Source organism: Apaloderma vittatum, unplaced genomic scaffold (genome assembly GCF_000703405.1).
Source record: "Apaloderma vittatum isolate BGI_N311 unplaced genomic scaffold, ASM70340v1 scaffold7389, whole genome shotgun sequence".
In the NCBI taxonomy this organism is placed as follows: Eukaryota; Metazoa; Chordata; class Aves; order Trogoniformes; family Trogonidae; genus Apaloderma; species Apaloderma vittatum.
In genome coordinates this window covers 25,894-50,681 of record NW_009733468.1, presented here as the reverse complement: position 1 = coordinate 50,681, position 24,788 = coordinate 25,894, and the positions used below count along the sequence as shown (strand labels likewise).

The 24,788-nt window shown below is 36.8% G+C and overlaps 1 protein-coding gene across 1 annotated transcript in view; it reads left to right on the top strand.

The window, feature by feature from the left end:
- The window catches only part of TMX3 (thioredoxin-related transmembrane protein 3), a gene marked incomplete at its 5' end in the record, with an annotated part of 28,285 nt that extends 13,684 nt beyond the window's left edge, over positions 1 to 14,601 (top strand). Inside the window, 8 exons of the mRNA XM_009875898.1 lie at positions 1,479 to 1,545; positions 3,515 to 3,613; positions 5,455 to 5,512; positions 6,309 to 6,362; positions 6,739 to 6,795; positions 9,885 to 10,014; positions 12,297 to 12,365; positions 14,185 to 14,601. Coding sequence (XP_009874200.1) covers positions 1,479 to 1,545; positions 3,515 to 3,613; positions 5,455 to 5,512; positions 6,309 to 6,362; positions 6,739 to 6,795; positions 9,885 to 10,014; positions 12,297 to 12,365; positions 14,185 to 14,451 — 801 coding nt within the window. The remainder of the gene's footprint in view (positions 1 to 1,478; positions 1,546 to 3,514; positions 3,614 to 5,454; positions 5,513 to 6,308; positions 6,363 to 6,738; positions 6,796 to 9,884; positions 10,015 to 12,296; positions 12,366 to 14,184) is intronic.
- Between the last annotated feature and the right edge of the window lie 10,187 nt (positions 14,602 to 24,788).

Here is a 24,788-nt window from a genome sequence, read left to right as displayed (position 1 = left end):
GGAACTCGGATTCTGTAGCCGCAGTGATGTACGCAGTGAGCTGTTTCTCCCACCAGATGTATTTTTCCACAAATGTTGTTTAGACTGAAGTAGTGATGGTACGCAAGGTTCTGTGGAGAGAAGCAAAATGTTAGGAAATCACTGGCTGCTCGATGTAATAAGGCTCTGCATGGCAGCATTCACTGTTAGCCTTTGTTTTGTCACCTTAGGTAATCTTGTTCCATGCTTCAGGTATCTTTTGTAGGCTGTGAGATGTAGCTAGACTGATTTACCCTTTAAAGACGCTAAACGATGTTTTTGGCAAATAAGAGAATAAAGCGTCGTCTAGAATTACCTTCTTGCTCGTTCATGTGAGCTGTTACATTATAAACCTACTGGTTTTACATTTATTTCCCAAAAAATACAGAATGATTACAGAAATATAAAGCGTCGTCTAGAATTACCTTCTTGCTCTTTCATGTGAGCTGTTACATTATAAACCTACTTGTTTTACATTTATTTCCCCAAAAATACAGAATGATTACAGAAAGAATGTCATTTGGAAAAGCACTTATGATACTGTTTCTCAGCCACAAATGTGATTAGAATTTTAACTTAGTAGCAAGCAGTAAGGACTAGATGCAGTATTTCTTCCCAGAATTACCTTCTTGCTCTTTCATGTGAGCTGTTACATTATAAACCTACTTGTTTTACATTTATTTCCCCAAAAATACAGAATGATTACAGAAAGAATGTCATTTGGAAAAGCACTTATGATACTGTTTCTCAGCCACAAATGTGATTAGAATTTTAACTTAGTAGCAAGCAGTAAGGAGTAGATGCAGTATTTCTTCCTGTGGCAGTGTACTGAAAACACGACGTGAATAATATTCTTTTAAGTTCTAAGGTAAAGGTTTCTACACCTTTTATGTGTTTAACCATCCTAAATATCATGTTTAGGGTGGTAATGCAGGTATTCATTGTTCTGTTTGCCTATATTAGAACTATTTGCAGTCCTGTCTGAAACTGTGTCCTTACATTCCCATTGGCTTGAAGCACAGGAAATAGCCCAGATTTAGTGGGACATGTTATCAATGTTACTATTTTGCTTTACAGTATTAACTGTCCGTTTAGTAGAAGCAATGATATGACAGTATGCTGCTGACAACAGCACAAATCTGGGAGAGCATGACTGAGAAAACCCTGAGGTTATCTGCTATCTAAAATTCATGTACTGTCAATAAAATTCTCTTTATGCTGCTGCATACTGGTAAAAATCCTGCTTAATTTACACTTTGTGAGACGTACCTCTCAAAAATACAGTTATGTTGTGTTATGTTTTAATATACAGAAGCTGATAGATTTATTTTGGTAAATGCAGACAGAAGACTTTTAAATGTCTTTCCCCATGGACTACATTTCCACATTTTAAGATCTGTTTTTGTTTGTTTAAAAATCTTATAACCTTCCATGGATTAATTGAAAACCACCTCTTTCAGTATGTGACATTGCCTGAAATGCCTGCTGTTGTGGTCGTCAAAGATGGAACTTACTTTGTTTATGATGGTAAGTAGAAGTGGACATTACCTTAAGACAAGATGTTTAAAGTATATATGGGAGAAACTAAAACAGCCAGGATTTTTTTGAAGGTTGTGTTGAGATGCTGGGAAATTCCACAATTTCTGATAAATAACAGCTCCTTCAGGAAAGCAAAGAGAAGAGAAAAAACTAATTAGTTTTTATGGAACAAAATACATTGGAGAAGGAATTGGTTTTACAAATACTGAAGTAGAAGTGATGACACTTTTGACTTTGTGATATCAATGAGATGTAGCTTCTAATATTACTGCTGTGCTGCTGTTAATGCACTTAAAGTTATTCCTTTTCTCAATGCACAAATTCACTGTATACAGAAGAGAAGAAAATTTGTTGAAGAGGAGTTACACATAAGATGAATGTACAGTTCTGAGCATTTAATCAGATTCTCTGTAAGTCGTCTTCCTGACAGTCAGATCTCTCTCTTGAGATTAACTTGATATTTTTCATATGTGTGCTTTGCTCAGATCGTGTGAAAGTATCCAGTTTGAGCTTTCTGTGACTTGGCAGTAGAGGCTGTACACTTTCTTAGTACAGCAAGACTTCCTTCAAAAACTGTGAAGGAAGAGGAAACTTGTTTGACCTTTATTGCCACAATTAGAATTTGGAGTGCCTTAGCTGGTGGCTTTGAGCATGTGTGACTTTAACATTTGTGTTACTTGGATATTGGTAGCAGGAGAGAATCAGACAGCATAACCTCTCCCTGTATACTGATGGAGCGTATGATGTGCACACAGAGCGGTTGACCATTCAGTCTGATTTTCCTTCCTAAAAGTGTCCCTCACAAGAAGAAGTTAAGGCGACGTGGACTGTTGTCGCTGAAGCAGTTTATCCAGCCTAAAATTGCAGATCAACTACTTGCCGGGTGTGTTCAGTGCGTAGGCTGTAGAATGGCCACCCGAACCCTCTCATGTTTCATCCAGGCTTCTAATTTACTTTGCAAAACTTTTACTCTTTTATAATGTGCTGGAAACATTATTATGAATCAAGCGCATTATGAGCATGCGGTGTAAAAGACTGGGTAAAGGTTCTCTGTGCACCTGTTACAATTGGGCAGAAGTTCCAAGAGTTCACCATAGGAAAAGGTTTAGCAAAGCCCGTTTCAATGCTCTGGCCCTGTCTGGTGTTCTGGTTTTTTTTCTTCCCCATAGTAGGGGAATGGGATGCAGATCTGTATGCAGCTTTATGCTTGGAATTGCTTGCTACAATCCAAATGCAATTATTATTAAATTATTTAATTATTAAATTATTTATTAAGCTGAAGTTACTGATAATTCACTCTATACGATAGTTTGACAGAAATTTGTTTACTGTGCATGTGTATATGTGTCTACATATGCATCATATGTTTATGTATGGTTTTTTTATTTGTGATTAAGATCAAACTGTAATGGTCTTGGTGGTACATGGTAGAATTTGATACTTTACAGGTTAAATAATCTGCCATCTGAAAGTAGCCTTCAGTATAACTCGTTGTGAATCGTTTGTAAATATTTGTTCATTTACATTGATAATGCTGTTAATTCATCTACTTTCTTTGTTTGCTTGTATGTTTCATTTAAGGACTCTCACAAATATTGCTTTCTGTAGTTTTTGTATCTCTTTACTTTGTCTGAAACTTGCCCCTCTCCTTTAAAACCATGGATTGAAACTGGTCCTTTCTGCACTTTCTTCTAGAATAGTATTGTTTATCCTGGATATGGGAAAAAATAATTATCAAATCAACTTTTCGTGCTTTACTATAATATTGTTTCTTTTTGTTCAACAATTGAAAATACTTTAGAAGTTTTAAAACCAAAATGTCCAGATATGTGTGAGGTCTTCTCTAACAATAAAAGAAAAAAAAAGGGGAGGGGGAGACAGTGTTTGCCTTTATAATACTAAACCAAATAATTCTGATTGCCGACTTCAGAAAGAAAATAATTATTTTTTTTTTTAGAGTATGAAGATGGTGATTTATCATCCTGGATAAATAGAGAAAGATTTCAAGGTTATCTTCATGTAGATGGTTTTACACTGTATGAACTTGGAGATACAGGTGAGATGCTGCTACCACTAAATTCTTTTTACTTAACACTAGAAAATTTAAAGAGCACTAAGAATGTAGTTTTTAAACTTCAAAATCCTCAGTTAGATAGTGCTAATCTTTTTTCATGTTGGTGAGACCTCTTCTGTTGACTAGAGGTTTTGTCCAAAGTCTGCACTATTCTTTTCCTCACATAAAAAATGGTATGTCTAACCCTGTAGTAGTTACAAAAAGTAGTAGGACTTTTTTTTTTAAGAGCAGCTTAGGTTTTGCATAAATTGGACACTAACTCTTGGGATACCTACAGGGAATTTTATGACTGGATTTAGAAGTATCAAATACGGATGGATTTAGATATGTCTTACATTTAATGGATTCAGATGTCTTTTAAGTATAGTAGATCTGTTCTGGAATACTTTGTTTTTCTACAGTAAAATTGCAAACCAAATGAAAAATTTCCAGCGAGGTGACTTTTGAAATAGACAAATGGTTTGTACTGCTCTGAAGTTGCAGAAGAACTGCTCTAAGTGTTGATTTATTTTTTTTTTCTGGCCCAGGATACCTACATTTCATAGCCTACATTTCATTTCAAAAGAAAGAAGTTTATATTCAATGTACCATTGAGTTATTTCAGGTTTTAAATAAAATAAAGTAAAAATCTAGGTTCTTTACATGTTTGAGAAGATAATATTGTTGCAATTATATTTTAAAAGGTTGTTTACAGGAGTGCTGTTACAAATTGTTTCAGTGTAGCGTATTTCTTCCTGTTACATTTTTGTCTAACAATTCCTCAAATTACCAAAAAACCTACATTTATGAACTTTATTAAAAAAATGTAGAAGTGTACATTTATTCTGAAGAGCTTTATGTATAAACATGCAGTACCTGGAATTTATCTAGATCTTCTTTCGCTGTCTAAAAAGTAGTTGTCTCCTACTGTATTTGTTGGCTGGTGTCTTAGGGTGTGGGAAGAAATGGGGAAAAGCAAGAACTGAGGTATGGAAATGGTAGAGTGGGGGGGAAGCTGTTGCTGTTTCCCAAGAAAGCCTGGGGAATGAGTCATTGTTGCCCTCAAAACTTGTCAGTATTACTTGAACAAGAGCGTGGGGCTCCCTGAGGGGAATGCTGCCTGTAGCATGGCCATAGGTGGGAAGGGGGTTGGGTCAATCACAGCATCTAGACAGACTTCGCAAACTGTTCTGCTCTCCAGTCACTTTAGTTAATCCATCTGATGTCTCTGCTGTTGGCAGATCTGCTTTCCTGTCAGGAAAACGTCACAGAGGGAATCTGGAAAAGATGTGTATTCTGGTGTTTGGCTTGGTCCTTAAGCTCCTCTGACAGATGTCCGTGAACCAAGTTTTTGTTCTGATGTGCTGAATTCCGGGCTCTGCCCACAAATTTGCCATGTTTTGCCATAGGGATGATACTTCAAATTTTCAATAATATGAAAAATCGTTACTGAATCCATACAATAGTAATTCAGTCACTATAGAATCAGCTTCTAAATGTCATTACATAATAAAGGTTTCCCATAGTCTCATATTTAGGTATATATAAATATGCAGTTTGACCAGGGAATTAATTTTTATCTGCTTTTTTCTCCTTTTAACTTCTTTCTATAGACAGACTTTTCATAGAATGCTCGTAGTGTCTTTAAGCCACATCTTAATTTATTTTTGATAGCTTAAAGAAAACCACTGTTTGGTCAGCTAGAAGACTGTTTGACAGCAAGGTTAGTTTATATTTAAAACTGATTTCTGTCACTGTATTTGATCTTCTAGGTTGGAGTGTTTTCCATCTAAGAATGTGTGTTTCTTTTTAAATAGTTTCAAGTATTTTTTTCCTTATTTTAGGAAAACTTCTGGCTATTGCAGTCATTGATGATAAAAACTCTTCAGTGGAGCATACCAGGTACAGAATTGAGTATTGGTCATGCTATGGAAGAAAAGTGCTGGAATGACAGAGAGAACTTTGGTAGTTTCTTAAATATTAAGAAATACTAGTTTAAGTAAATGGTTTTTAACTAGTGGCTATTCTCTCATTAATGACTTCAGCCTACTGAATTTACTTAATGTATGATATTGTTGGAAGTACATGTAATGGGAGTTCCTGTGCTATGTCTTAATGAGATCACATGAGCAAACAAGTGACCACATAGCTTTTAAACTTAGATGAGATGACTTGAATTCAGATCATTTTGAGAAAAACTTGGTAAGTTTAAACAAACGACTGTTCTTCAGCTCAGTTGCGTTAAAAATTAACTGAGTGGTGCTTACAAATAACTTGTCTGCGGAACTTACATTAAGAAGGGGTGCTTTCAGCTGGGTTGGAGTTTGCTGGAGAGTGAGAGAAACAAGACCTTCCCCTGCCCCATTCTGGTTGTGTAAATAATTGGACTGAGAAAATTGTTCAAGTACTGCATGTTACTTTCCCAGACCATTTTGGCTTTTCTTCAGAGTCACAGTTCTGCATCTCCAGAAGGAAATAGATGGAGTGAAGAAGCCTGACTTTTTCTTGTGTTGAAACTATGCGGCGTAGATAGCCTTTCAACCCTTAGAAACCCAAGATGAAAAGGATGTTTTTTGTTAACAGAACAGGGAATCCTTATTGCTGATGAGGTACTATTTGCTGCTTAGTGAGGAAATTTCAATGTTTATTGTTTACATTTTGACTGAATTATCAGTGTCACTTTTTTTCTCCCCTGCAGACTGAAATCTATTATTCAAGAAGTTGCTAGAGATTATCGGGATCACTTTCACAGGTAGGCACACGTGGTAGTGTGATAACTTAGTGAACCTCTGTGTTAACCTTCCTAAGCAGTTTCAAGAAGTTGCTAGAGATTATCGGGATCACTTTCACAGGTAGGCACACGTGGTAGTGTGATAACTTAGGAAGGTTAACACAGAGGTTCACTAAGCAGTCTTTTTTTTTTTTCCCTGCATGAAAAATGTTATAGTGCCTGTTTTTGTATGCATGTGTCTTGGGATGCTGACTGTCTTGTAGATTGTCAGTTTTTGAATTACTGCTGTGTGTTTGCTTATCTTTAGTTAGAAAAAACATTTAAAGAAGAACTTTCACTGACACTCACTATTCTGTTTTTTTTTTTATCATTCTGTTTTTTACTACTTCTCTTACAGGGATTTCCAGTTTGGCCATATGGATGGAAACGATTACATTAATAGTTTACTGATGGAGTAAGTAAATTCTTACTTGAATATTCTTTCATCTATTGTATTTGTTCTTATGTATATTTCTTGGGAAGCAGTCTTACGAAGAATTCCTGCCTGTCACTGGGTAAAAAAAAATCACTGCCCTCAGAATTCAGCATGTAACATAGTATAAGTTGTTTTTGAAGTAAACTGTGTAATTTTAAGTTAGAAGTTTGGCTCACTGATAATACTGTAAGTCTTGCAGGTCTACTTTGTTAAATTAATTACTCCGAGAGCTGTGGGTTTATTTTCTTTCATTAAATTTACAGAACACTAGACAAAAGTTATGTCGATTTGCAAGAGGAAATGTACATAATGGTTATGCATTACGGTTTTTATTTCTTGAAGCTTTTTTAAGACCTGCATTGAAATACTCTTCTGCAGAGAAGCATAAAATATATGGAAGATGCTGTCTGCACTTGCTATGTACATGGTACATTTTGAAATATATAAGCAGTTTAAAAAGGTAGTTTACATTTGCCCTTATGATGATCCTTGTCTAAAAATCCATAAATGATGATTTACATTGCTTGATATTTGTGGCTGACTACTTGTTCTCCTCTGGCATTTTAAGTGAAAGAATGGGGAAAATGGGTGTCAACATGCCAGCTCTGAAAGTTTTCCAAACACGTTTCTTGGGGATCAAAGCATGAACAAAGCACATGTTTTACCCCTAAAGGTTCTAGGAGCTTCATGTGGGGTTTGTATTTCTGTGGAGAGTTTGTAGACTAACACCTGAATACAATTAATTTAAAACCATCTGTCTTTCAATTAGGAGTTAAGTGATGTGATTGATCTAGTGCTTTATAGTTGCCCAAAGTGAGACCTTTCTCACTCCATTAATTGCTCTTATGTCTGTCTGCTGAGCTGTTCCAGCTCATTTGTCTGGCAGAAAAGTGTTTGCTTTTTTGGCTATGCAAGTAGAGGATTTATTTTGCTGGTCCAGCAAAACCCTTAAACGTGTTCCCATATGTTCTGCTGACTACTAGAACTGATGTGCAAAAAAAGCAGGGTGGGAGATGAGATTCCTGGGAGGAAGAAAATGAAGGGGAAGGGGATGGAACTGCACATTTAGAGTGGAAACGATCTAGTGGCAAAATCTGTTCAGCCTTATTTTATAATCTGTAGTATATGGGAAATTGCTGTTAATTAAAAGCCTGTGAGCACTTTATTTTCTGAACAGAGCCTATACTTTTCCAGCATAAGTGGAGAGCAGCAGAAGCATGCAGCACGTTGGCTGCTCTTTATGTGGCTACTCGAGTAAACCATATTGCAAGTCCTTCAGTTTTTCACTAGGTGGCAGCAAGTGGAAATAGAAAAGACTTTCAGAATAGTGAGAAATCTGCTGCAAAATACTTCTTATTGTTAGAAGCACATAGGAACAAATTCTGTTCCTTCACAAAAGAACAAAATATTACATAGTTTGTGAGGAAAGAAGTAGTACTCCTTCATAGTGTGAACTTGTCTGTAACTCCATTAGTAGGCATTATAATAATCACTCTCTTCAGCAGTGGATGAACATGCTTTTGTTGGCTTAAAAATGGTGTAGCTAAAACCATGCACAGAAGAAGGTTACAATGTTATGTATTTTACTGGAAACTAAGATATATCTTTTGTGTAAGCACAGGTATATAGTATCATTGGAATGTCAGCTATAGGCGTTTGTAAAGTATTAATTCCTCAACTCCTTGGTAGAAAAATATTAAATGTGTTTTTATGAGTCTCTTTATAGCACATAAAATTTGTTTATGGAGTTAATCTTTCAGCTACTCTGCAACCAACTCCAGGAACCTCAATTTACCAGTTTGTTAAATGCAGTAGAAGCACTTCTTTTATTTTTTAGAGAGGAGGAACTTTTCTGCATCCCAGTAGTAAAACTTGTTCTCTTCTCGCTGGAATGAAGTATTTGGGCAGAGGTTGATAACTTGTTGCCAGGTGCTTGCAAAAACACCTGACTTGGTCTGTTTGTCTCCTGCTTATATTTTGAGGTTTTTCCTAAAAAATAGAGGATAAAAATGTTAAGGGAAAAATTGTATGTACAAAATTCCATGTTGCAGTTGTCACTGTTGACAAAGTTTTATTGTTTAGTTGTTTTTTAAAGTTTCTTTGAAAGGGTGAAATTATTTTGTTAACTCTGTAGTTGGCCTGACGTTTTCTGAGGTGCCACCATGTGTTCAACTTCATTATTGGGAAAGTGGTCTGCACCTTAAGTCTTAAAGTGTTTAGTTTTCTAGGAAAATTTAGAATAATTTCTATGACTTCAAAGAAAAATGGGAATCTTAAATAAATGCTGAACAATGTTTTCATTAAATAATTGATTATGGATTGATAGCCACAGTTAAAGCTGAAATCGTCATCAATATTACATGGGTTACAAACATACATGGGTAGGGCACTGTTAGACAAGAGTGAAAATGTAGGGGAAAAAAAAAAAGGTTCACATTGTTTCCGATGTGAAGGAAAGCCACCTAGTATTTAAATTCATTATTGACAGAACTGTAAAAAAATGACGAAGAGTACAGGAGATTTTTCACCTTATTTAATGTATTTTAAGTCTGTCTTATTGAACAATGTACTTGTGCAGAATTAAATTTTCCAATAGATCTGTAGATAAAACTTTGGTTGGTCTAGCTTATCCTTTTGACTTGGCAGGTAGAGGTTGGCTGTTGGAACTGATCAGTTGGATAATGGCCGTATTGATTTGAATTTTTACTTTTGGTTTTGTGCACTACAACACTTAATGTGTTGTGATAATAGCACATTTCCTTTACGAGGCTACTTTTGGTCGTCTCTTTCTAATTGGCAGGTCATATAAGGTACTTGATTTGCAGTCACTTTGGGTATGTAAAATACAATAAGATTCAGTAGTGTCGCTGATACAGATGTGAAGGGAAAAATAGTAATGAGAAACATGCTCATACCATTCAGGTGATTTTCTTCCTCTTTATTTCTTGCCTTTAAGGAACTGCTCTAAGGAATACACACAAAGTAAAGGTTAATATGTACCTTTCTAAATGATGGTGTTTTACACAGTAGTTCTTTGAATGTATAAACTATCTGTTTTATGTTTCCAGTGACTTGACAATCCCTACTATTGTTGTACTGAATACCTCCAATCAGCAGTATTTTCTACCAGATAGGCACATTGAGAACACAGAAGACATGGTTCAGTTTATTAACAATATCTTGGATGGTACAGCTGAAGTAAGTCTTCATGGTGACTTGGAATGTTGGTTGGTGTTTATTTCCTTAGACGTTGAAGCAAGAAAAAAAGTTAGTTGCTCTGATGGTTATGCCCTGTGTTTTATCTTCCTATCCAGTCTGTCTTCCTGCCTTGGACGCTGTCAGTGAATACATGATTGAGTTCCTGATCTTCTTTGCTGTTCTGACTGCAGAGCCTCTTGTAGAAAGCAAGCATTTTGTTTATAGCCTAATATTAGGTGACTTCTCTTGATACTCTTTTTACTGGTCTCAGTGACAAGTAGAAAGCTTTTTATTCATAGAATCATAGAATGGCCTAGGCTGGAAGGGGCCTTAGAGATCATTTAATCCAACCTCCCTGTCATGGACAGGGATGCCTCTAAACTAGATCAAGCAACACATGGGGACCAAACGAGGATCAAACCTGCGACCTTCGTGTTATCAGCACCACATCTTCTGTTTTGTTTTAAATACACTTGTTTAAAACTTTCTTTGTAGTGCATTGTTCAACCCTACCCTTTCTTTTGGGTGGTAAATCAATAACTCCAATAACCTGATGAAGGATAGATTTAGAGTCAAAAATCAATGATGTATTTGCTTTCCATATTTATGGACACAAGCTTATCTCCCCCTTCTCTGCTCCAAAATAAAAAATGAGCTGTCTTTTGTTAAAAAAACAACATTTAAAAACGCCATCTGGAATTGATGACTTGGACAATTTTTTAATGTTGGTGAAACAAACTCAGGCTTCCTAATTTCTTCAGCGTCCTCTAAGAGAGGCAAAAGGCTGTTGTGTGGATGAGGAAAGAGACCGTGGATCAGAGCTTTTAGCTGTGCTTATGGGGCCAGAAGGCTTCTTCCATGAAGGGAGGCAGCACTAACAAATCATTTGGCTGCCCCCAGGAGACGCCTGAGTTGCTTTAAGCCCCAGCTCCCTGTGTGCTGGATGCGGGCTGTGGTAGCTGAATCCCACTTTACCTTACGCCAGCAGTTTTAGGTGGTAATGACAAGTAATGCTGCAGATTGATTGAGTCACGTGGGGTACTTTAGTTTATTTAATCTGACAGATTGATGCAGCAGCATAATATAGGTGGATTTGCTTGCTTTGCTGTTCATGACTTTACTGGACATTGTTCCAGTTGCAAGGTGAGGGATATTCCTATAACTCAGTAGTTCTCACTTCAGTGCTTTGTTAATTGCATGAAATTACGTTGTCAGCATCTGTTTGACTATTTAAATACATAGTTCTGGTTGAAACAAATTAAATCGGTGTCTGGTTTTTAACTTTGAGGAAATTTGTTCACCATGCTTTGAGTTTTTTTGCTATAGTGTCACTTAGGTCTTTGCTGCCTTTTTTCTGCACTATTTCAGCTAGCATGATTAAAAGTCTGTCTCAATTCACATCTCTGTGTATGTGAGAGTGCTAATACAAGACAGAGAATACTGGATGTGACTTCATTTAAGCTAAATTCTGTCTGTAGACATAAGATGGCCCTACTTTGACTGTGTTCAGGCTCAAGAAATTGTGCAGCTGGTGAGGAATGACAGTCTTCAAAGTATACAGGCTTTTGGAACCACAGTGAAATTTCTGAGAAGTATATAATTTCTTCTCCTCTCCCCCTCCCCACCTCACAAGTGTTGGATTATTCACTTTTGGTAAGGGTCAAATGCTGATCAGCTGACTTCCAAAATGTAGGTTTGTTTCTCTGACAACTCAAGACAGGTGGAAACCAGTCCTGTTCAACCAGCAAATTGCCTTTGGATTCATATGGTTATTTTGAAGACTCCTAAATTATGTGGCAATGTAAACATACTCTGTCATTGTTTGAGTCAAGCTGTTTTTATTACACCTTTATTTCTTCTTCTTACTTAGTTCTTGGTGTTTTTTTCTAACTGCTTCTGTCATAATAGATATCCATGAACTGCAGGAAAGTTTAGAAAATCTCTGCAATTTTATAATTGTTACATTAAGGCAGTGGGAAGTTTCTGTTAGTGTTCCTCAGTGGTGAGAAGAGTGCAGTGCTAGTCCACTGTTAAAGTTTTCACTGATTGTTTAAAACAATTGTGAGAGAATTTTTCAGGAGACAATTGAAATGTTTATTACTTGAGACTGAAATATTTATTACTTGAGAAGTTAGGAGAGTCTGGGCATTGTGAGATGCAAGAATAATTACTTTTCATTTCCTTCTAAAGGAACTTAAGATTGTAAGGTGTGAAGAATGAACTTTTGAAATCATAACTGAAAAATGTCAGCAGTTTTGACATGCTTCTATTTGAAATTTCAGGCACAGGGTGGCGATGGACTTCTGCAACGAATCAAGAGAATAATCTATGATGCTAAGTCAACTGTAATGGTAAGTTTTCTTGTTCACTAAATGAGATGGTGACCTTGTCAATTTATGCAAATATTTTCAGAGAGTTTAAAATACTTTTATATGTTTCTGGTATTCATATTATGTATATATATTATAGCTATACATACATTTGATTTAAGCCAAATGAAATTCTTGATGAAATTTTTTAATATTTTTTTCCAGTGTGCTAAATATTCAACATATGTTAGGATTTTTTTTATTTTTCACTGCTTTTTTCTATTATTCTGATATGTATTTTAAGGGGGATAGAGTGGGGAAAATTCAAAATCTTTTCCTTAACTCTTTTGACATCCTTTCACTGAAATTAGTAACACTTTCATGTTCTGGGAAATACAGTTTCACTCTTATTATAAGGGGACTAAATACTGCAGTCGTAGTTTTAAAGCAAATACTTTTATCATCTTTCTATAGGCTAAGTATATTTAACAGAATTAGTTGGGAAGACATACAAAAATCCATTTCTTCACGTGTCCTATAGAAGCAAAAAAAGATGTCAATTTAAATTGAAACTCATATTTTTCTCTGAGTGGCTTCAAGACTTCTGTGAGCATGTAAAGTTTAGTGATCATTTTCTGAAAATGAAAGTCTTCCTCCTGTGCAATTAAGCTCCTCTTCAACAGGAAGCTATCAAGCAACAGAATGTTTCTGCAGATCTCTTTTTACTCAGGCTAATTTTGGGGAATTACACACAAGTAAGAGATGAAACTAGTTGCTTCGAAGTGGCCTTGACAAGCTTGAGAGGTGGGTCTGTGCAAACCTCACCAAGTTCAACAAGGCCTGGTTCAAGGTCTTGCCACCTGGGTTGGGGCAATCCCAAGCACATACAGGCTGGGCAATGAGTGGAGTGAGAGCACCCCTGCAGAGGAGGAGTTGGGGATGCTGATGGATGAAAAACTGAATATGAGCCAGGAATGTGTGCTCATGGCCCAGAAAGCCAATTGCATCCTGGGCTGTATCAAGAGAAGTGTGGCCAACAGGACAAGGGAGGTGATTTTTCCCCCCTCTTCTCTTGTGAGACTTCACCTTCAGTGCTGTTTGCATAGGGGGCCTCCAATATATAAAGGACATGGACTTGTTGGAGTGAGTCCAGAGGAGGGCCAGGAAGATGATCAGGGGGCTGGAGCACCTCCCCTGTGAGGACAGGCTGAGAGAGTTGGGGCTGTGCAGCCTGGAGAAGAGACTCCAAGGAGACCTTATAGCAGCCTTCCAGTAACTGAAGGGGCTACAGGGAAGATGGGGACAGACTCTTTATCAGGGAGCGTTGGAAAAAATTCTTTTCTGTGAGGGTGGTGAGATGCTGGACCAGGTTGCTCAGAGAAATTGTGGAAGCCTTCTTCTTGGAAGTGTTTGAGGCCGGATTAGATGGGGCTTTGAGCAGCCTGGTCTAGTGGAAGGCCCTCATGGACAGGGGGTTGGATGCAGGTGATCTTTAATGTCCGTTTCAACCCAAACCATTCTGTTGTTCTATGATTATTTTAACACTGTTAGAAGAATTGCTTCTCAAGCTTCAAACAATTAATAGGATATATAGTTGGCATGTTGACATTAACTATCCCAATGCAGCATTGTGATACTTGAACTTCTAAACATTTTTTTAAAAAGTTATAGTAGGAATTGTTAAAATGAGGACTCCTTCTCCTTTCTGAAAAAAATACCAAAGTCCAACAAACAGAAAAAAGATCCTCGACTGTCATTGTTGGATGTTCCTGAATAAATACACAGAGTGATAAGAGAAGTAATGTGGTAATTTTGTGTATTCTCTGGAAGTGGTTTTTACTTCAAATTTGTGTTTCAACAGTCTGTGTTCAAGAGTTCACCACTTCTGGGATGCTTCCTCTTTGGGTTGCCCCTGGGGGTCATCAGCATTATGTGTTATGGAATCTGCACGGCTGATACGGACGGAGGGGTGGATGAACATGAGGGGATTAAAAAGGAAAATGGTGATCGGGAACTCACGGATGAAGGCAGTGAGGAAGAACAAGAGGAGGAAAAGAATGGAAGATATACAGAACTTTCAGATGGAGAGCTTAAACAGAAAGATATAATGGAAAAGAAAAAAGACTAGTTTGTTTAGCAAAAGAATTCTCTAGAATTTCCAAATAGACTTATTTATTGAAGGTAGTCATTTACTGATGAACATCATCAAAGAGGGCCTTTTTGTCTGCGCTATGGTAGTTTTGACTTGCATGTATTCAAATTTTCTCAGAAATTGACAGGAAAAAAACCACCTGGATGTTCTCTTAATTGTCTTTAATAGATTAACAAATAACAACTGAAAATGAAGAAATTCGCAGGTACAGTTCCACACTGTTTGGTTTATGTTTGGAGGGTTTTTTTAAGTGTTGTGAATTGTTCATTTCCAAAACAATGAGATGTTACTTGACCTTAGTGTATGTGATGAACTACTACTAATATAGCCCAGTTAAACACTCATTCATATAAAATTAAGGCTAAAAACCAAGAAGGACTGAGATCTGTAAAGCCTTTTGCAGCCTGATAGCTAAAGACAACTTAGAGTTTCTCAAGAAGTCGTGTGTTCTACCTGTTGCACATTATTTTGGAAGAAAAACAAAGACAAACTGCAAACTTTTCTATTTTCTTCAGTTAAATGTGAATTTTTAGGAATTAAAGGACTGTTTTACCATGTAAGAATATAATTATTGGCAGTCAAGAATGTTTACTTGATAAAGGATGTGGCAGTTATGTTAAATTAATTTCTTATTCGTGCTCTAGAAGCTAAAAGTGTTGGAAGACTACTTTGTAAACCTTTTAGAACATGATTGCCTGTTAATTTTTTTTCTATGAGTGCTTATGCAAACTTACAGTGGAAATGGTCTTAAAGTTACCTGATTCCACAGTACAACTTGATAAAGGAAGATGTTGACCATTTTGCTTAGCTCTCTAGTGACAAGGTTTTTGGATGGTGCAAATTTATTTTTCAGTGTTTAATACAGATTGTTCTGTATCTTTGAGGTGGTTGGTGTTGAGACTTTTGTTTGAGATGGTTACCTGCTCTGAAGGAGGGAGTTAATGGAGTATAATATTAACATTCATACAGATTGGTCTTTTTGTTACCTGTTTAATTGTAAAAGTCACTTTTAATACAGCTCTGTGAGTGTGAAAAGGACTAATTTGTGTCCAGGTTTAAAATTTCCAAGGGTAAGCTATAATGCAGCCTTTGACATCAATGTCATGGAGAGTATCACAAAACAAAACTTACATTGCTCTTCTTCTTTCCTGCTGGATTTTTTTAGGAGGCGGGTGGATTATTTTTTGTTTGTTTTTGTTTTAAAGGCTACATTACTGTGTAATACAGATTTTAATGTCCTCCTTATAAGGCAGCTTGATTACATAAGAAATCACTATGCTATAGCACTAAATTAAGGAATTTAAATAAAAAGCATCATTAAGCTTAGATAGACAGGTTTTATGTTTGAGTAAACCTGATGATAGAGATCATAACCAGGGAAAATGTATTTCATCCTTTTTCATTTTAGGAAGTAAAGATGTTTCTTGTGTTTAAGTAGCTTGGTAACAGCTGGCTTCATGTTGCACTGTAGAGCACAGTAAGTAGATGCCTGACTTCAAAGATTTTTTGTTATTAAACAATATAAACAATATCTAAGGAGATTAGGATTTATCTTTTTTTTTCTGAAAAATTCTGTCTTATTTTGAGTCCAACCTTTTTCCTATTGGGAGGACATGAAAAAAAAGTAGTTTATAGAAAACTGAGTAGCAAGTGTCTGATATAGGTTGTTTTTTCTATTTTTTTTTCTCCTTTTTCTTTCTATGAATTGCCTTTTTTGCATTTTTTGTTGTTATACCTAGATGTACATAGTGACTTGAGTTTTTGTGCTTTTTGATTATTTTTTTTTGGCTGAATCTTTGAGATGTAGCTTTAGCATATATTTGAAGAGTGAGATGTTTAAAATGTGTTTAGAAAGCTTTTTTTAACATGATGTAGAACTCTTGAGTTGTTAAAAAAAAGAAAAAAAAATCACTTAATGACAAGCCTGTAAATTTCTTTGGACTTCAGCATGACAGTGCTGATAGTCAAAATGTGGGACTATTAAGGCAGAAATGTTTTCTTGATTTGTCTGTTTTCTTAAGATTTCAAATGCAAGTAAATTATGTATTTAATTTTGGCTCAGGCTGGAAACCTGCAGCTTTTGAAATAATAAAATAACTGCAGTGGTCACGGGAACGCTGCTGTTCCTTCTACGGTGTGTAGCCGCACTGCTAAGAACCGCTTCAACTATGAGCCTTCATTTTTGTTGTTATTTTTATTTGTGTTTATGATCAGTACTAGCCAAATAACTTGCTGAGAAATCTTTCGGAGGTATGGACATACATATGGTAAATACTGTGTAAGAAATGGATCACACTAGGATCTGTTAAAACTGTAACATTTAACTGCTGGAGTTAGGAGGAAAGCATGTGCCTCGGTCACATCTGAACTTGTGATATCGATCAGATGTGTGCTGAACAGTTGAAAATTAAACTTGAAATATACTGCCATTTTCACCAACTCCTTCTCCCATCTGTATTTAATAAGACACAGGGAGAAGAAAAGTTACATACTGGGTGTCGGAAGTGATGTGAAGTTAAGGGTTTTGCTGTGGTCATGCAAGTAATCTAGAATGCTATCTGAGGGGAGATGTGGCGGTTTTTATTTTTCTTCAGTCTCTAAAGGTTTCGTAAAGCAACTTCACTGTAATAACTGAGTTCATGAAATAATGCTGCTTTTTTAAGTCAAATGTAAGCCATTTGTTTTTCTGTAATAAAAACATTTAAAAGAGCTTGTTTCCTTTGCTTAGTTTACGCTGTGTTTAGCTTAGATATTACACATCGCGTAGGAGTCTCAGTTTCCTGGGACACTTTTTGTAAGTGTACTTGAGGCCCCGAGTATCACAGTACAGAAATGCAGCTGTTAGCTTTTAAAAAGGACAGATTCATCCTGTCTGAAGCCTTCTTGTCAATTTTTGGTAATACTCTCCAGATTTAGGAATTAAATATTTACTTGTCTTTTATCTAGTAAGAATCGTAGCAGTAGGAAACAAGTGCATTTCTGAAGAAGAAATTTGAAAATACCAGTTGGTTCCATGGGCATGCTCTCAAATTCTTAAAACAGTTTCAGGACCAAAGTGAAGCCGTGGCAGACTGTTGTAATGTACATCTTCTGGAAGAACTTGAATAATAGACTTGACATGTGCAATCTCTTCTTCTTTCGTTAAATAACTGGGCTGTTTTAACAGGTACTGTCCACACTGTGGTGCTCACAGCTTAAAGGATGAAATGATTACACTGTCAGATCTGATGTGTTGAAGATGACACCGAAGTGCTTCATTTTCATGAAGTGTTTAAGGAAAAGATTTAGCTTGCTCTGTTTTGGCCCAGAACTAATTTACTGTGTTCCTCTTTTTGTCAGCTTTTTTGAAGAAGTTGTTGTACTTGGAGGAGTGGGAGAGTGGAGAGTTGTTCTGATGACAGCTAAAAGTGGTAAAAATGGTGCAAAACCAGAATATATTTCCCTTACGCTGTTAAAGTCTCATGAGGCCACAGATGTTTCAGGTTGTGTCATGCTGTGACAGAGTGGTATTGGCTCTCAAATCTTCTTGGGGAGCAAAGCAGCTTTCTGCTCTTTTGTTCTCATCACCGAGTACATTGCTAACAGATTGAATCATACGAAGCTGTTGCAGGTTATATTGCTGTTACCGACAAAGACAGTTTCAACAATATTGTGTTGCATGCTTTGTTGAACTCTTAACTTTCAAGGTTTTCGTAGCCTACCTAGGCAGTATATGCATTCCCAAAACAGTTCTCTTTCTCAGATTTCTGATTTTTTAACCATTTGAAAAGATTGCTGCTTCTGTCTTGTATGTCAATTGCTAGCAAACTTTCTTCTGTTTATACACTGAGGAGTATGGAAACATTTTCAGTTGTTTAGCAAGAATAAATAGACTACAAGTATTTTTTACATAAAGCATTTTTGAGAGGAGTGTTGTGGCCTTTAATAATGTGAAAAATCTAGAAGATCCTTTCAAGAGGAGCAAGGAAAACTTTGAGACGATTACTAATGAGAGGAATAATACTGCTTTGTACCTCAGTTCCCCATAAATTTAAACTGACAAAGGGGAAACATCACTGAATGAGTGTACGACTTGACAGCTTAGTTCTACCAAAAATGGTTTGGCTTTTCTCATGTGTGCTTTTGTTACTTCGCTTCTAGTACTCAGCAGCCTGTGTTGCAAGCTTGGTGTATTCTTTGGCTGGGTTAATGACTGTCCTGACCTAAGCAGTGGGTGGGTTTAAGCTGTGTTGAGTTAAACCATTAAAACTTTGGTAACCACTAAGGCTGACACATGAAGGGGATGAAGATGCATGGACAAGAGGAACGGGAATGGGAGAAAGGCATCAAGCAGGGCACTGTGATCTCATGTGTGTGTTATGTTTTGATACCGATGAGCTACATTTAACATCCATGCATAACTAATGAGAGAGTAAGTCCTTCCAAAAGAAATCTTGTCTCGCTGTTCACAGAGAACCTTTGGCTGGATAAGTTTGCCTGACATAGAGCGTGCAGCAATAGTACCCAGTCAAAGTTGCTTATGGATGTTTTTGTTGTTTCTCAGCAGAAACATACACTCCAAATCACTCAACATGTTAATGTTTATTATTTGTTTGAAACAAAGGCCAAAAAGCAACTCTCTTTCATCTTAGGTTGCTACACTGCTGCTTTAAAAGAATGATAGCGTATGTTCTTGGAAACACAGCAACCTGTATTCTTCATGCTTTCTGGAATTAGAGATTTAACCAATAATGCAGGATTTGTATTTTCATCTTAAAGAGGTCAGGCTTTGTTTTACAACAGTTGCTGCAATTTTGTTCTTTTTACATGCAGAGTAAATAAGAGAATCATAGTATGCATTGGATTGAAAGGGACTTGTAGAGATCATCTAGTCCAACCTCCCTGCAATAAGCAGAAATATCTTTAGCTAGATCAGGTTGCTCAGAGCCCAGTAATGTTGACTCCTAATCCAAAGCAGACAATGTTCTATGGTTCTGTGAATGTACTGTTCATAGACTGTAAAACATTCAAGTAACTCAATATTAAAAGAAACCAAAAATAACTTTGGGACTTCAGTAACTAAGTGTGTAATCCCCTCCAAAAGTAATTTTTTCTTTTATCATTGAGTAATTTTGACTTAGTTTCTAGGAACAGACTTCCCCTTTGAACAAAGAGATCACCTTTTACATGAAGTGGAAGAAAGCTAAGGCTGTTTTTCAGTCACTGTGAAAATTAAAATTGAGGGCATTTCCTGCAGAAGATGGGAGAAATACTCGTTGGCCCAGAGAAGTCCTTGGCAATGCATTAGTTGCTCCTGAGCTGGAGAAAAAGATTAAATTGCCTTCAGCACATTTATCATTTAATAGTTGTGTCCAAGTCTCAGTTGAGAAAATAATTATAAATTATTCTGTGCCTTCATGCGAAATTATGCTTTATGCAAATAAAAAACACTTGAGAATTGAGTTAAACCCTGGGATGGCAAAACTATGGTGCATATCTTCGACTTTCTTCCCAGTCTTTTAGAAATATATACTTTTTACAAAAAACGAATACAGAAGGAATGCATATTTTTATTCTTAATGGCTCATTTATGAAATCGCAGAATGCTTCAGTCGCATCCCAAATGCATGAGGTTGCATGAAATGATGCAATATATTGAGGTGTTAACTTTTTATTTGATCCTACTGTGAAGAAGTATCGGAAGGCTGTCAAGTGTGGCTTCAAGGAGAAGAATAATTATTTGCCAAAAGTTAAACAGAAGTATTGTTCTGTGCTGAGTGCCTCTGACAGACAGATGTACTAGAGTAATGAAAAATACTTATTCGAACGGTTCTCTAAGTAGCTGGGAGCTTCTTGTATGATTGTCATGATTTAACATAGAAGGATGTCTGGGAGGGTGGGAGTAAGTATTACGTGATTTTTAGAACAGGATTTAAATGCAGATATGAATATTGACCTTGTGTTATTACAGTTTAAATAATCTGTCTTCAAGAGGAAAGCTGTCAGTGCAGTCAGTGCGTTCATATGAACCTATGTCAGGTTTTAGTTTCCAGCAAGCACCTGGAATTCAAGCATAATGCAGAAACGTGGAGTTCTTTTATTGGGCCATAACTCTCTGTGAGCTTCAGTTGTCAATCTAATTACTAAGACATCCTAGAAATAAGTCCTCACTTAGCTTTGCAAGGATCCAAACCATATATGGAAAATAAATCAACTGCAAGTGTTGTATGTTACCTGATGGACAACAATTATCTATGGCTTAATCTGAAGAAAGATGTTACAAGCCTTCTATAAGTTTTGTAAACAGTGGTTTTGTGGTGGATGAATTTTTCATAGTTAATTAGGCTGCAAGTAGTTTTTTCACTAAACGGGGAGGGTGCTGAGAAGAACTCAGGAATATCCATCATTCTTTGTGCCAGATTAACAGACTAAAAGAGACAATTCTACGGTAAAGCTGTTCCTCATGTTAAGGTGAAATGGAGGCTGAGAAAAAAATATAAGGGAAGTGCATAATAAAATAATGAAGCTTGTGATATTCCCATTCAAATAACATGGTACTCTTATGCCTATCTTCTTAAAAGTGTGTTAGTAAGCCTGAGCTTGTATCAAGATATGATGCACCACTTTGTTAAGAAAAAGTGAAAAGTGCCCATAGCCCTGGCCGTTCTTTTCACTTTTTCCGTTTAGAAGAGAAAATGCTGCAGTGCGGACCATGGGTGGGAACTGGCACAGCCAAGCTCCAGCACAAGTTTCTTTTCGCAAGTCATTTCCCAGAAGTTGGACTGCACAGAGCAGTGGCTGTGGTAGCCTCTGGAACACACGTTGAGGTTAGCTCCAGTGGTTTTCAGAGAGATCTGGAAGTTGGCCACAGCAAACGTGAGCCTGGAAACTGGCAGTAGCAGGGCCTTCAGGAGCCCTAGCTTTGACATGCAGGACATGTGCTGCTGTGAACAGCTTTAATGACCACCTAGAGAGACAGGGAAAGTGACTTTTTCTAAACACTTTAAAAAATATTCACTGCATCCCTGCGATGATGTATCATAAGGTAAGAAAGAGTACATGAGGTGCAGAGGTGAGCCGACACAAAAGCCTGTGGGTATTTCCTCTGCTCAGGCCCGTGCATGCTCATTTGAAGCTGGCACGAGGACACTCCATTTTGGGGACAGTGAGTTCGTGATCATAGATGTAGGTTGCTCTGTGCCTCTTGGTCCTTGGACAGTGAACTTGCCCTGTCATGTTTAAATTAGAGTGTAGACATGCCATGGAGCATTAAATTCAGTTTCTGGCCGTCTTCCTGTGACGTGGAATCGAGTTTTAGGCAAGTTACTTAGGCTGTAGTTTCATTATACTGCAACTTTAATGACAGTGCTGGCTTAAGGAGTTTCTATCCTCATGCCTTTCTATGCTGTCCTTCAAATTATGGCCACACAAGCTGTTGGAAAGGCAATGCTGTAAGTGGGTAGGTGAACTGAGCCAGGTGAATACAACTCTTTGGACAGAAAAGCATGCAAGGGTGTGAGCAAGCAACAAGGGTTTGGAGGTGGCAGCAGAGTGGGAAACTTCTTAAGGATATTTCATGAAAAGCTGACCTAGGTATTTATTTTGTCCTTTACTTGCTTCCTCCAGAAAATGAAGGCGATTTGTCTGAGTCCTTACAGTGAAGAAACTTCAGGATCCCTCTTCCAGCTGTGTAGCATTATTGTTTTTAACGTATCTTAACCTTTCCTAGCTAGAAGTCAGTTAAAATGGAAGAGGAAACATCTTAAAACACGTTAGGCAAAATGCATCTTGCACAGGATATAACTAGTTAAAAGTGGGAAGGATGTACTTCTCAGGGTCTAACTGCAGGCAGTCACTGTCATAGTGGTAGGATGACACGCTAGGTTATACATTTGTAGATAAATTCTGTATTAGAGTTCTATATGTACGTTTAAAACCACGGAATGCTTGAAGTCTGAGTCCAGACTTGGCAATCCTTTTCATTTGTGCATGACTGCTTATGCAAATAACTAAGAGAAACAGGAGCTACCTTATAGAAAGGGACAGGATTTTCAGACTTGTATTTTAGGAGAGTAATTTGTTTCATGTACAGAGAACCGTAACTGCATGAATTTTAAACCAATCTGACTGACATGCAGCAATTGCAATTATTTGCGTAGAGTTTTCCATATGAGAATCTAAGAGCTTTACAAGGCAGATGTTGCAAGAGAAGGTAAAATGAAAAATCTCAAACATCTGCAGTGCTATATTTTGGAAGCGCTTTTCCCAAGTTAGATGAGAAGATTGTGATTGTAACCTTGGAGAAACAAAGGATACCATACCAAATGCTATATCTATAATGTTCCTAGTAACTTTAAGGAAAGGCAAAAGGCACCTTTAACCAGCAGTGGCCAGAAGCATGTGCTGATGACTAGCAACAGCCTTGACCGCTCCTCTTGGCTGAAAAGGCTGCTTTCTTCAACCAGTTGGTCACTTGCCTGTTTTATCTGTGAGCTTACTCTGTTTTGTTTCCCTTCTTTCCCTCTTTTATGCCCTTTCCCAAGCTTTTTTTGATGCTCTTTTCTTTCCCTCCCTGTGTATTAGCAGGCGGAAATATACAGAAAATAACAGATAATACTGAAATAATATGTAGTTAAAAATCCTCTTTCGGGCTACTGTGTGACCTCTCAGGTTGTTTCATAATGATGTTTTTTCCTTCATGGCCCAATTTGCTCAACGTTCTGGTATCTTACATAGTTTCTTTTCATTAATTTTGACTGGCTGAGTTGAAATTAATACTACATTTTCTTATTAAAATAAGGGGCAAGCTTGTTAACAGGCAATGTACAAATTCAAGACTTCACCGATTTATATGCAGTACATAAAAAGTTTTGTCTTTGAGCATTCCTCTTGGGAGTTCTCACATTTCACTCCTATGTTTAGAAATTGGGAGAATTTCAGATTTGCTTCTTTTGAATTTTTACTACAGTTAATGAAGAATTTAAGGCTTCCTTTCAATGAAGATCATACAGCTCAGCATTTGCTGATTAATTTTGTTTTGACCTCAGATGATAAACATGGTCTTGCAAATTACTTCTTTCCCTCTGGTCAGTTATTAATTTATGTGATTAAAATACTATAGATAGAAACTTATCTTCTACTCCTGTTGTTCATATAGTTAATCTTTGGATCAGCTGTTAATGTCTAGTTAATTAGAAAACAAATGCAGAGCATATATTTTTTAGACTGAAAAAACACAGTGGTAAAATGCAACATCAAAACTATTTTAACTGAGCAAAACCAATATTCTTTTGTTTTTCTGGAGTGCCGTAACTCTGTTCTGATTTTAGTCTAGCCAGGGTGTGTTCATACAGACTTCTTTCTTCTTCCCCTTCTTTGTTAAAGTAAATATCAACACAGAAACAAACTACTGGGTCCTTTGCAACTGATAAGCTGCATGGGTAGCTCTCCTAATAAGAATATCTCATTTTGTTTGTTTTGGACATGACTAGTGCTTCTCTAACGTTCACAAGAATAATTCCCAATTAGTCCAAATAGTTTATGCTTGAGCAAAACTAGGAGCTCAAAGCTTTCTACTGCTGTAGTCTATTAACTTTTTGCAAGCGAATTTTTTTTGTGAATTGCTTGTTTGTCAATGGCATTTATGTTAACAAACTTTTAGTTGTGCAAGTTCTAATTTTCTGTGCAGCCTACAGAAATGGGATAGGAGAACTGAGGATTTGGCAGGCTGTTTCTCTTGTACCATACAACGTCCAAACGTCACAAAGTTTAATTTGCCTGTGATTATTAAAGCTTAGGCATTAAGACTGCTAGTTATTGTTATTTCTAATATCTGCACCTGCTGCAATGAACTGAAATGTTTGATTTTTATGTGGTGCTGTTTAGGCTGTGCCACAGCTCACAGAAAAAGTTGTATTAGTGTGGTCCTGCAGCATCATAGTTGAGATCTGGTAAACTTGTTCATTGAAATGTTTGAACCGTGGTCTCTGGAGGTGAAAGACTGAGGTAATACTTAACTTTAGCAGAATCTGACCTACAGCTTGTTCAAAGCGAAATAAACTCTCTGAAATGCAACTGTAAGAAACAGAATTCTAAGGTAATTTACTTCTGTCTCTTTGCTTTTGCATTCCATAGACTGTCAGGTGGTTCAGCACCTTTATGCTGTTCTAGAGTAACTTGGTGCATAATGGTAAATAATCTAAATTTATAATTTTGTAGACTCCATATATTTTATAGACTCCAGTCACTACAAAATATATTTAAATGTGGACAGTGTAAATATAGAAAAAATTAGTCTGTGTCTAAAATTTAGAATCCCAGTGAGAGACAAAATA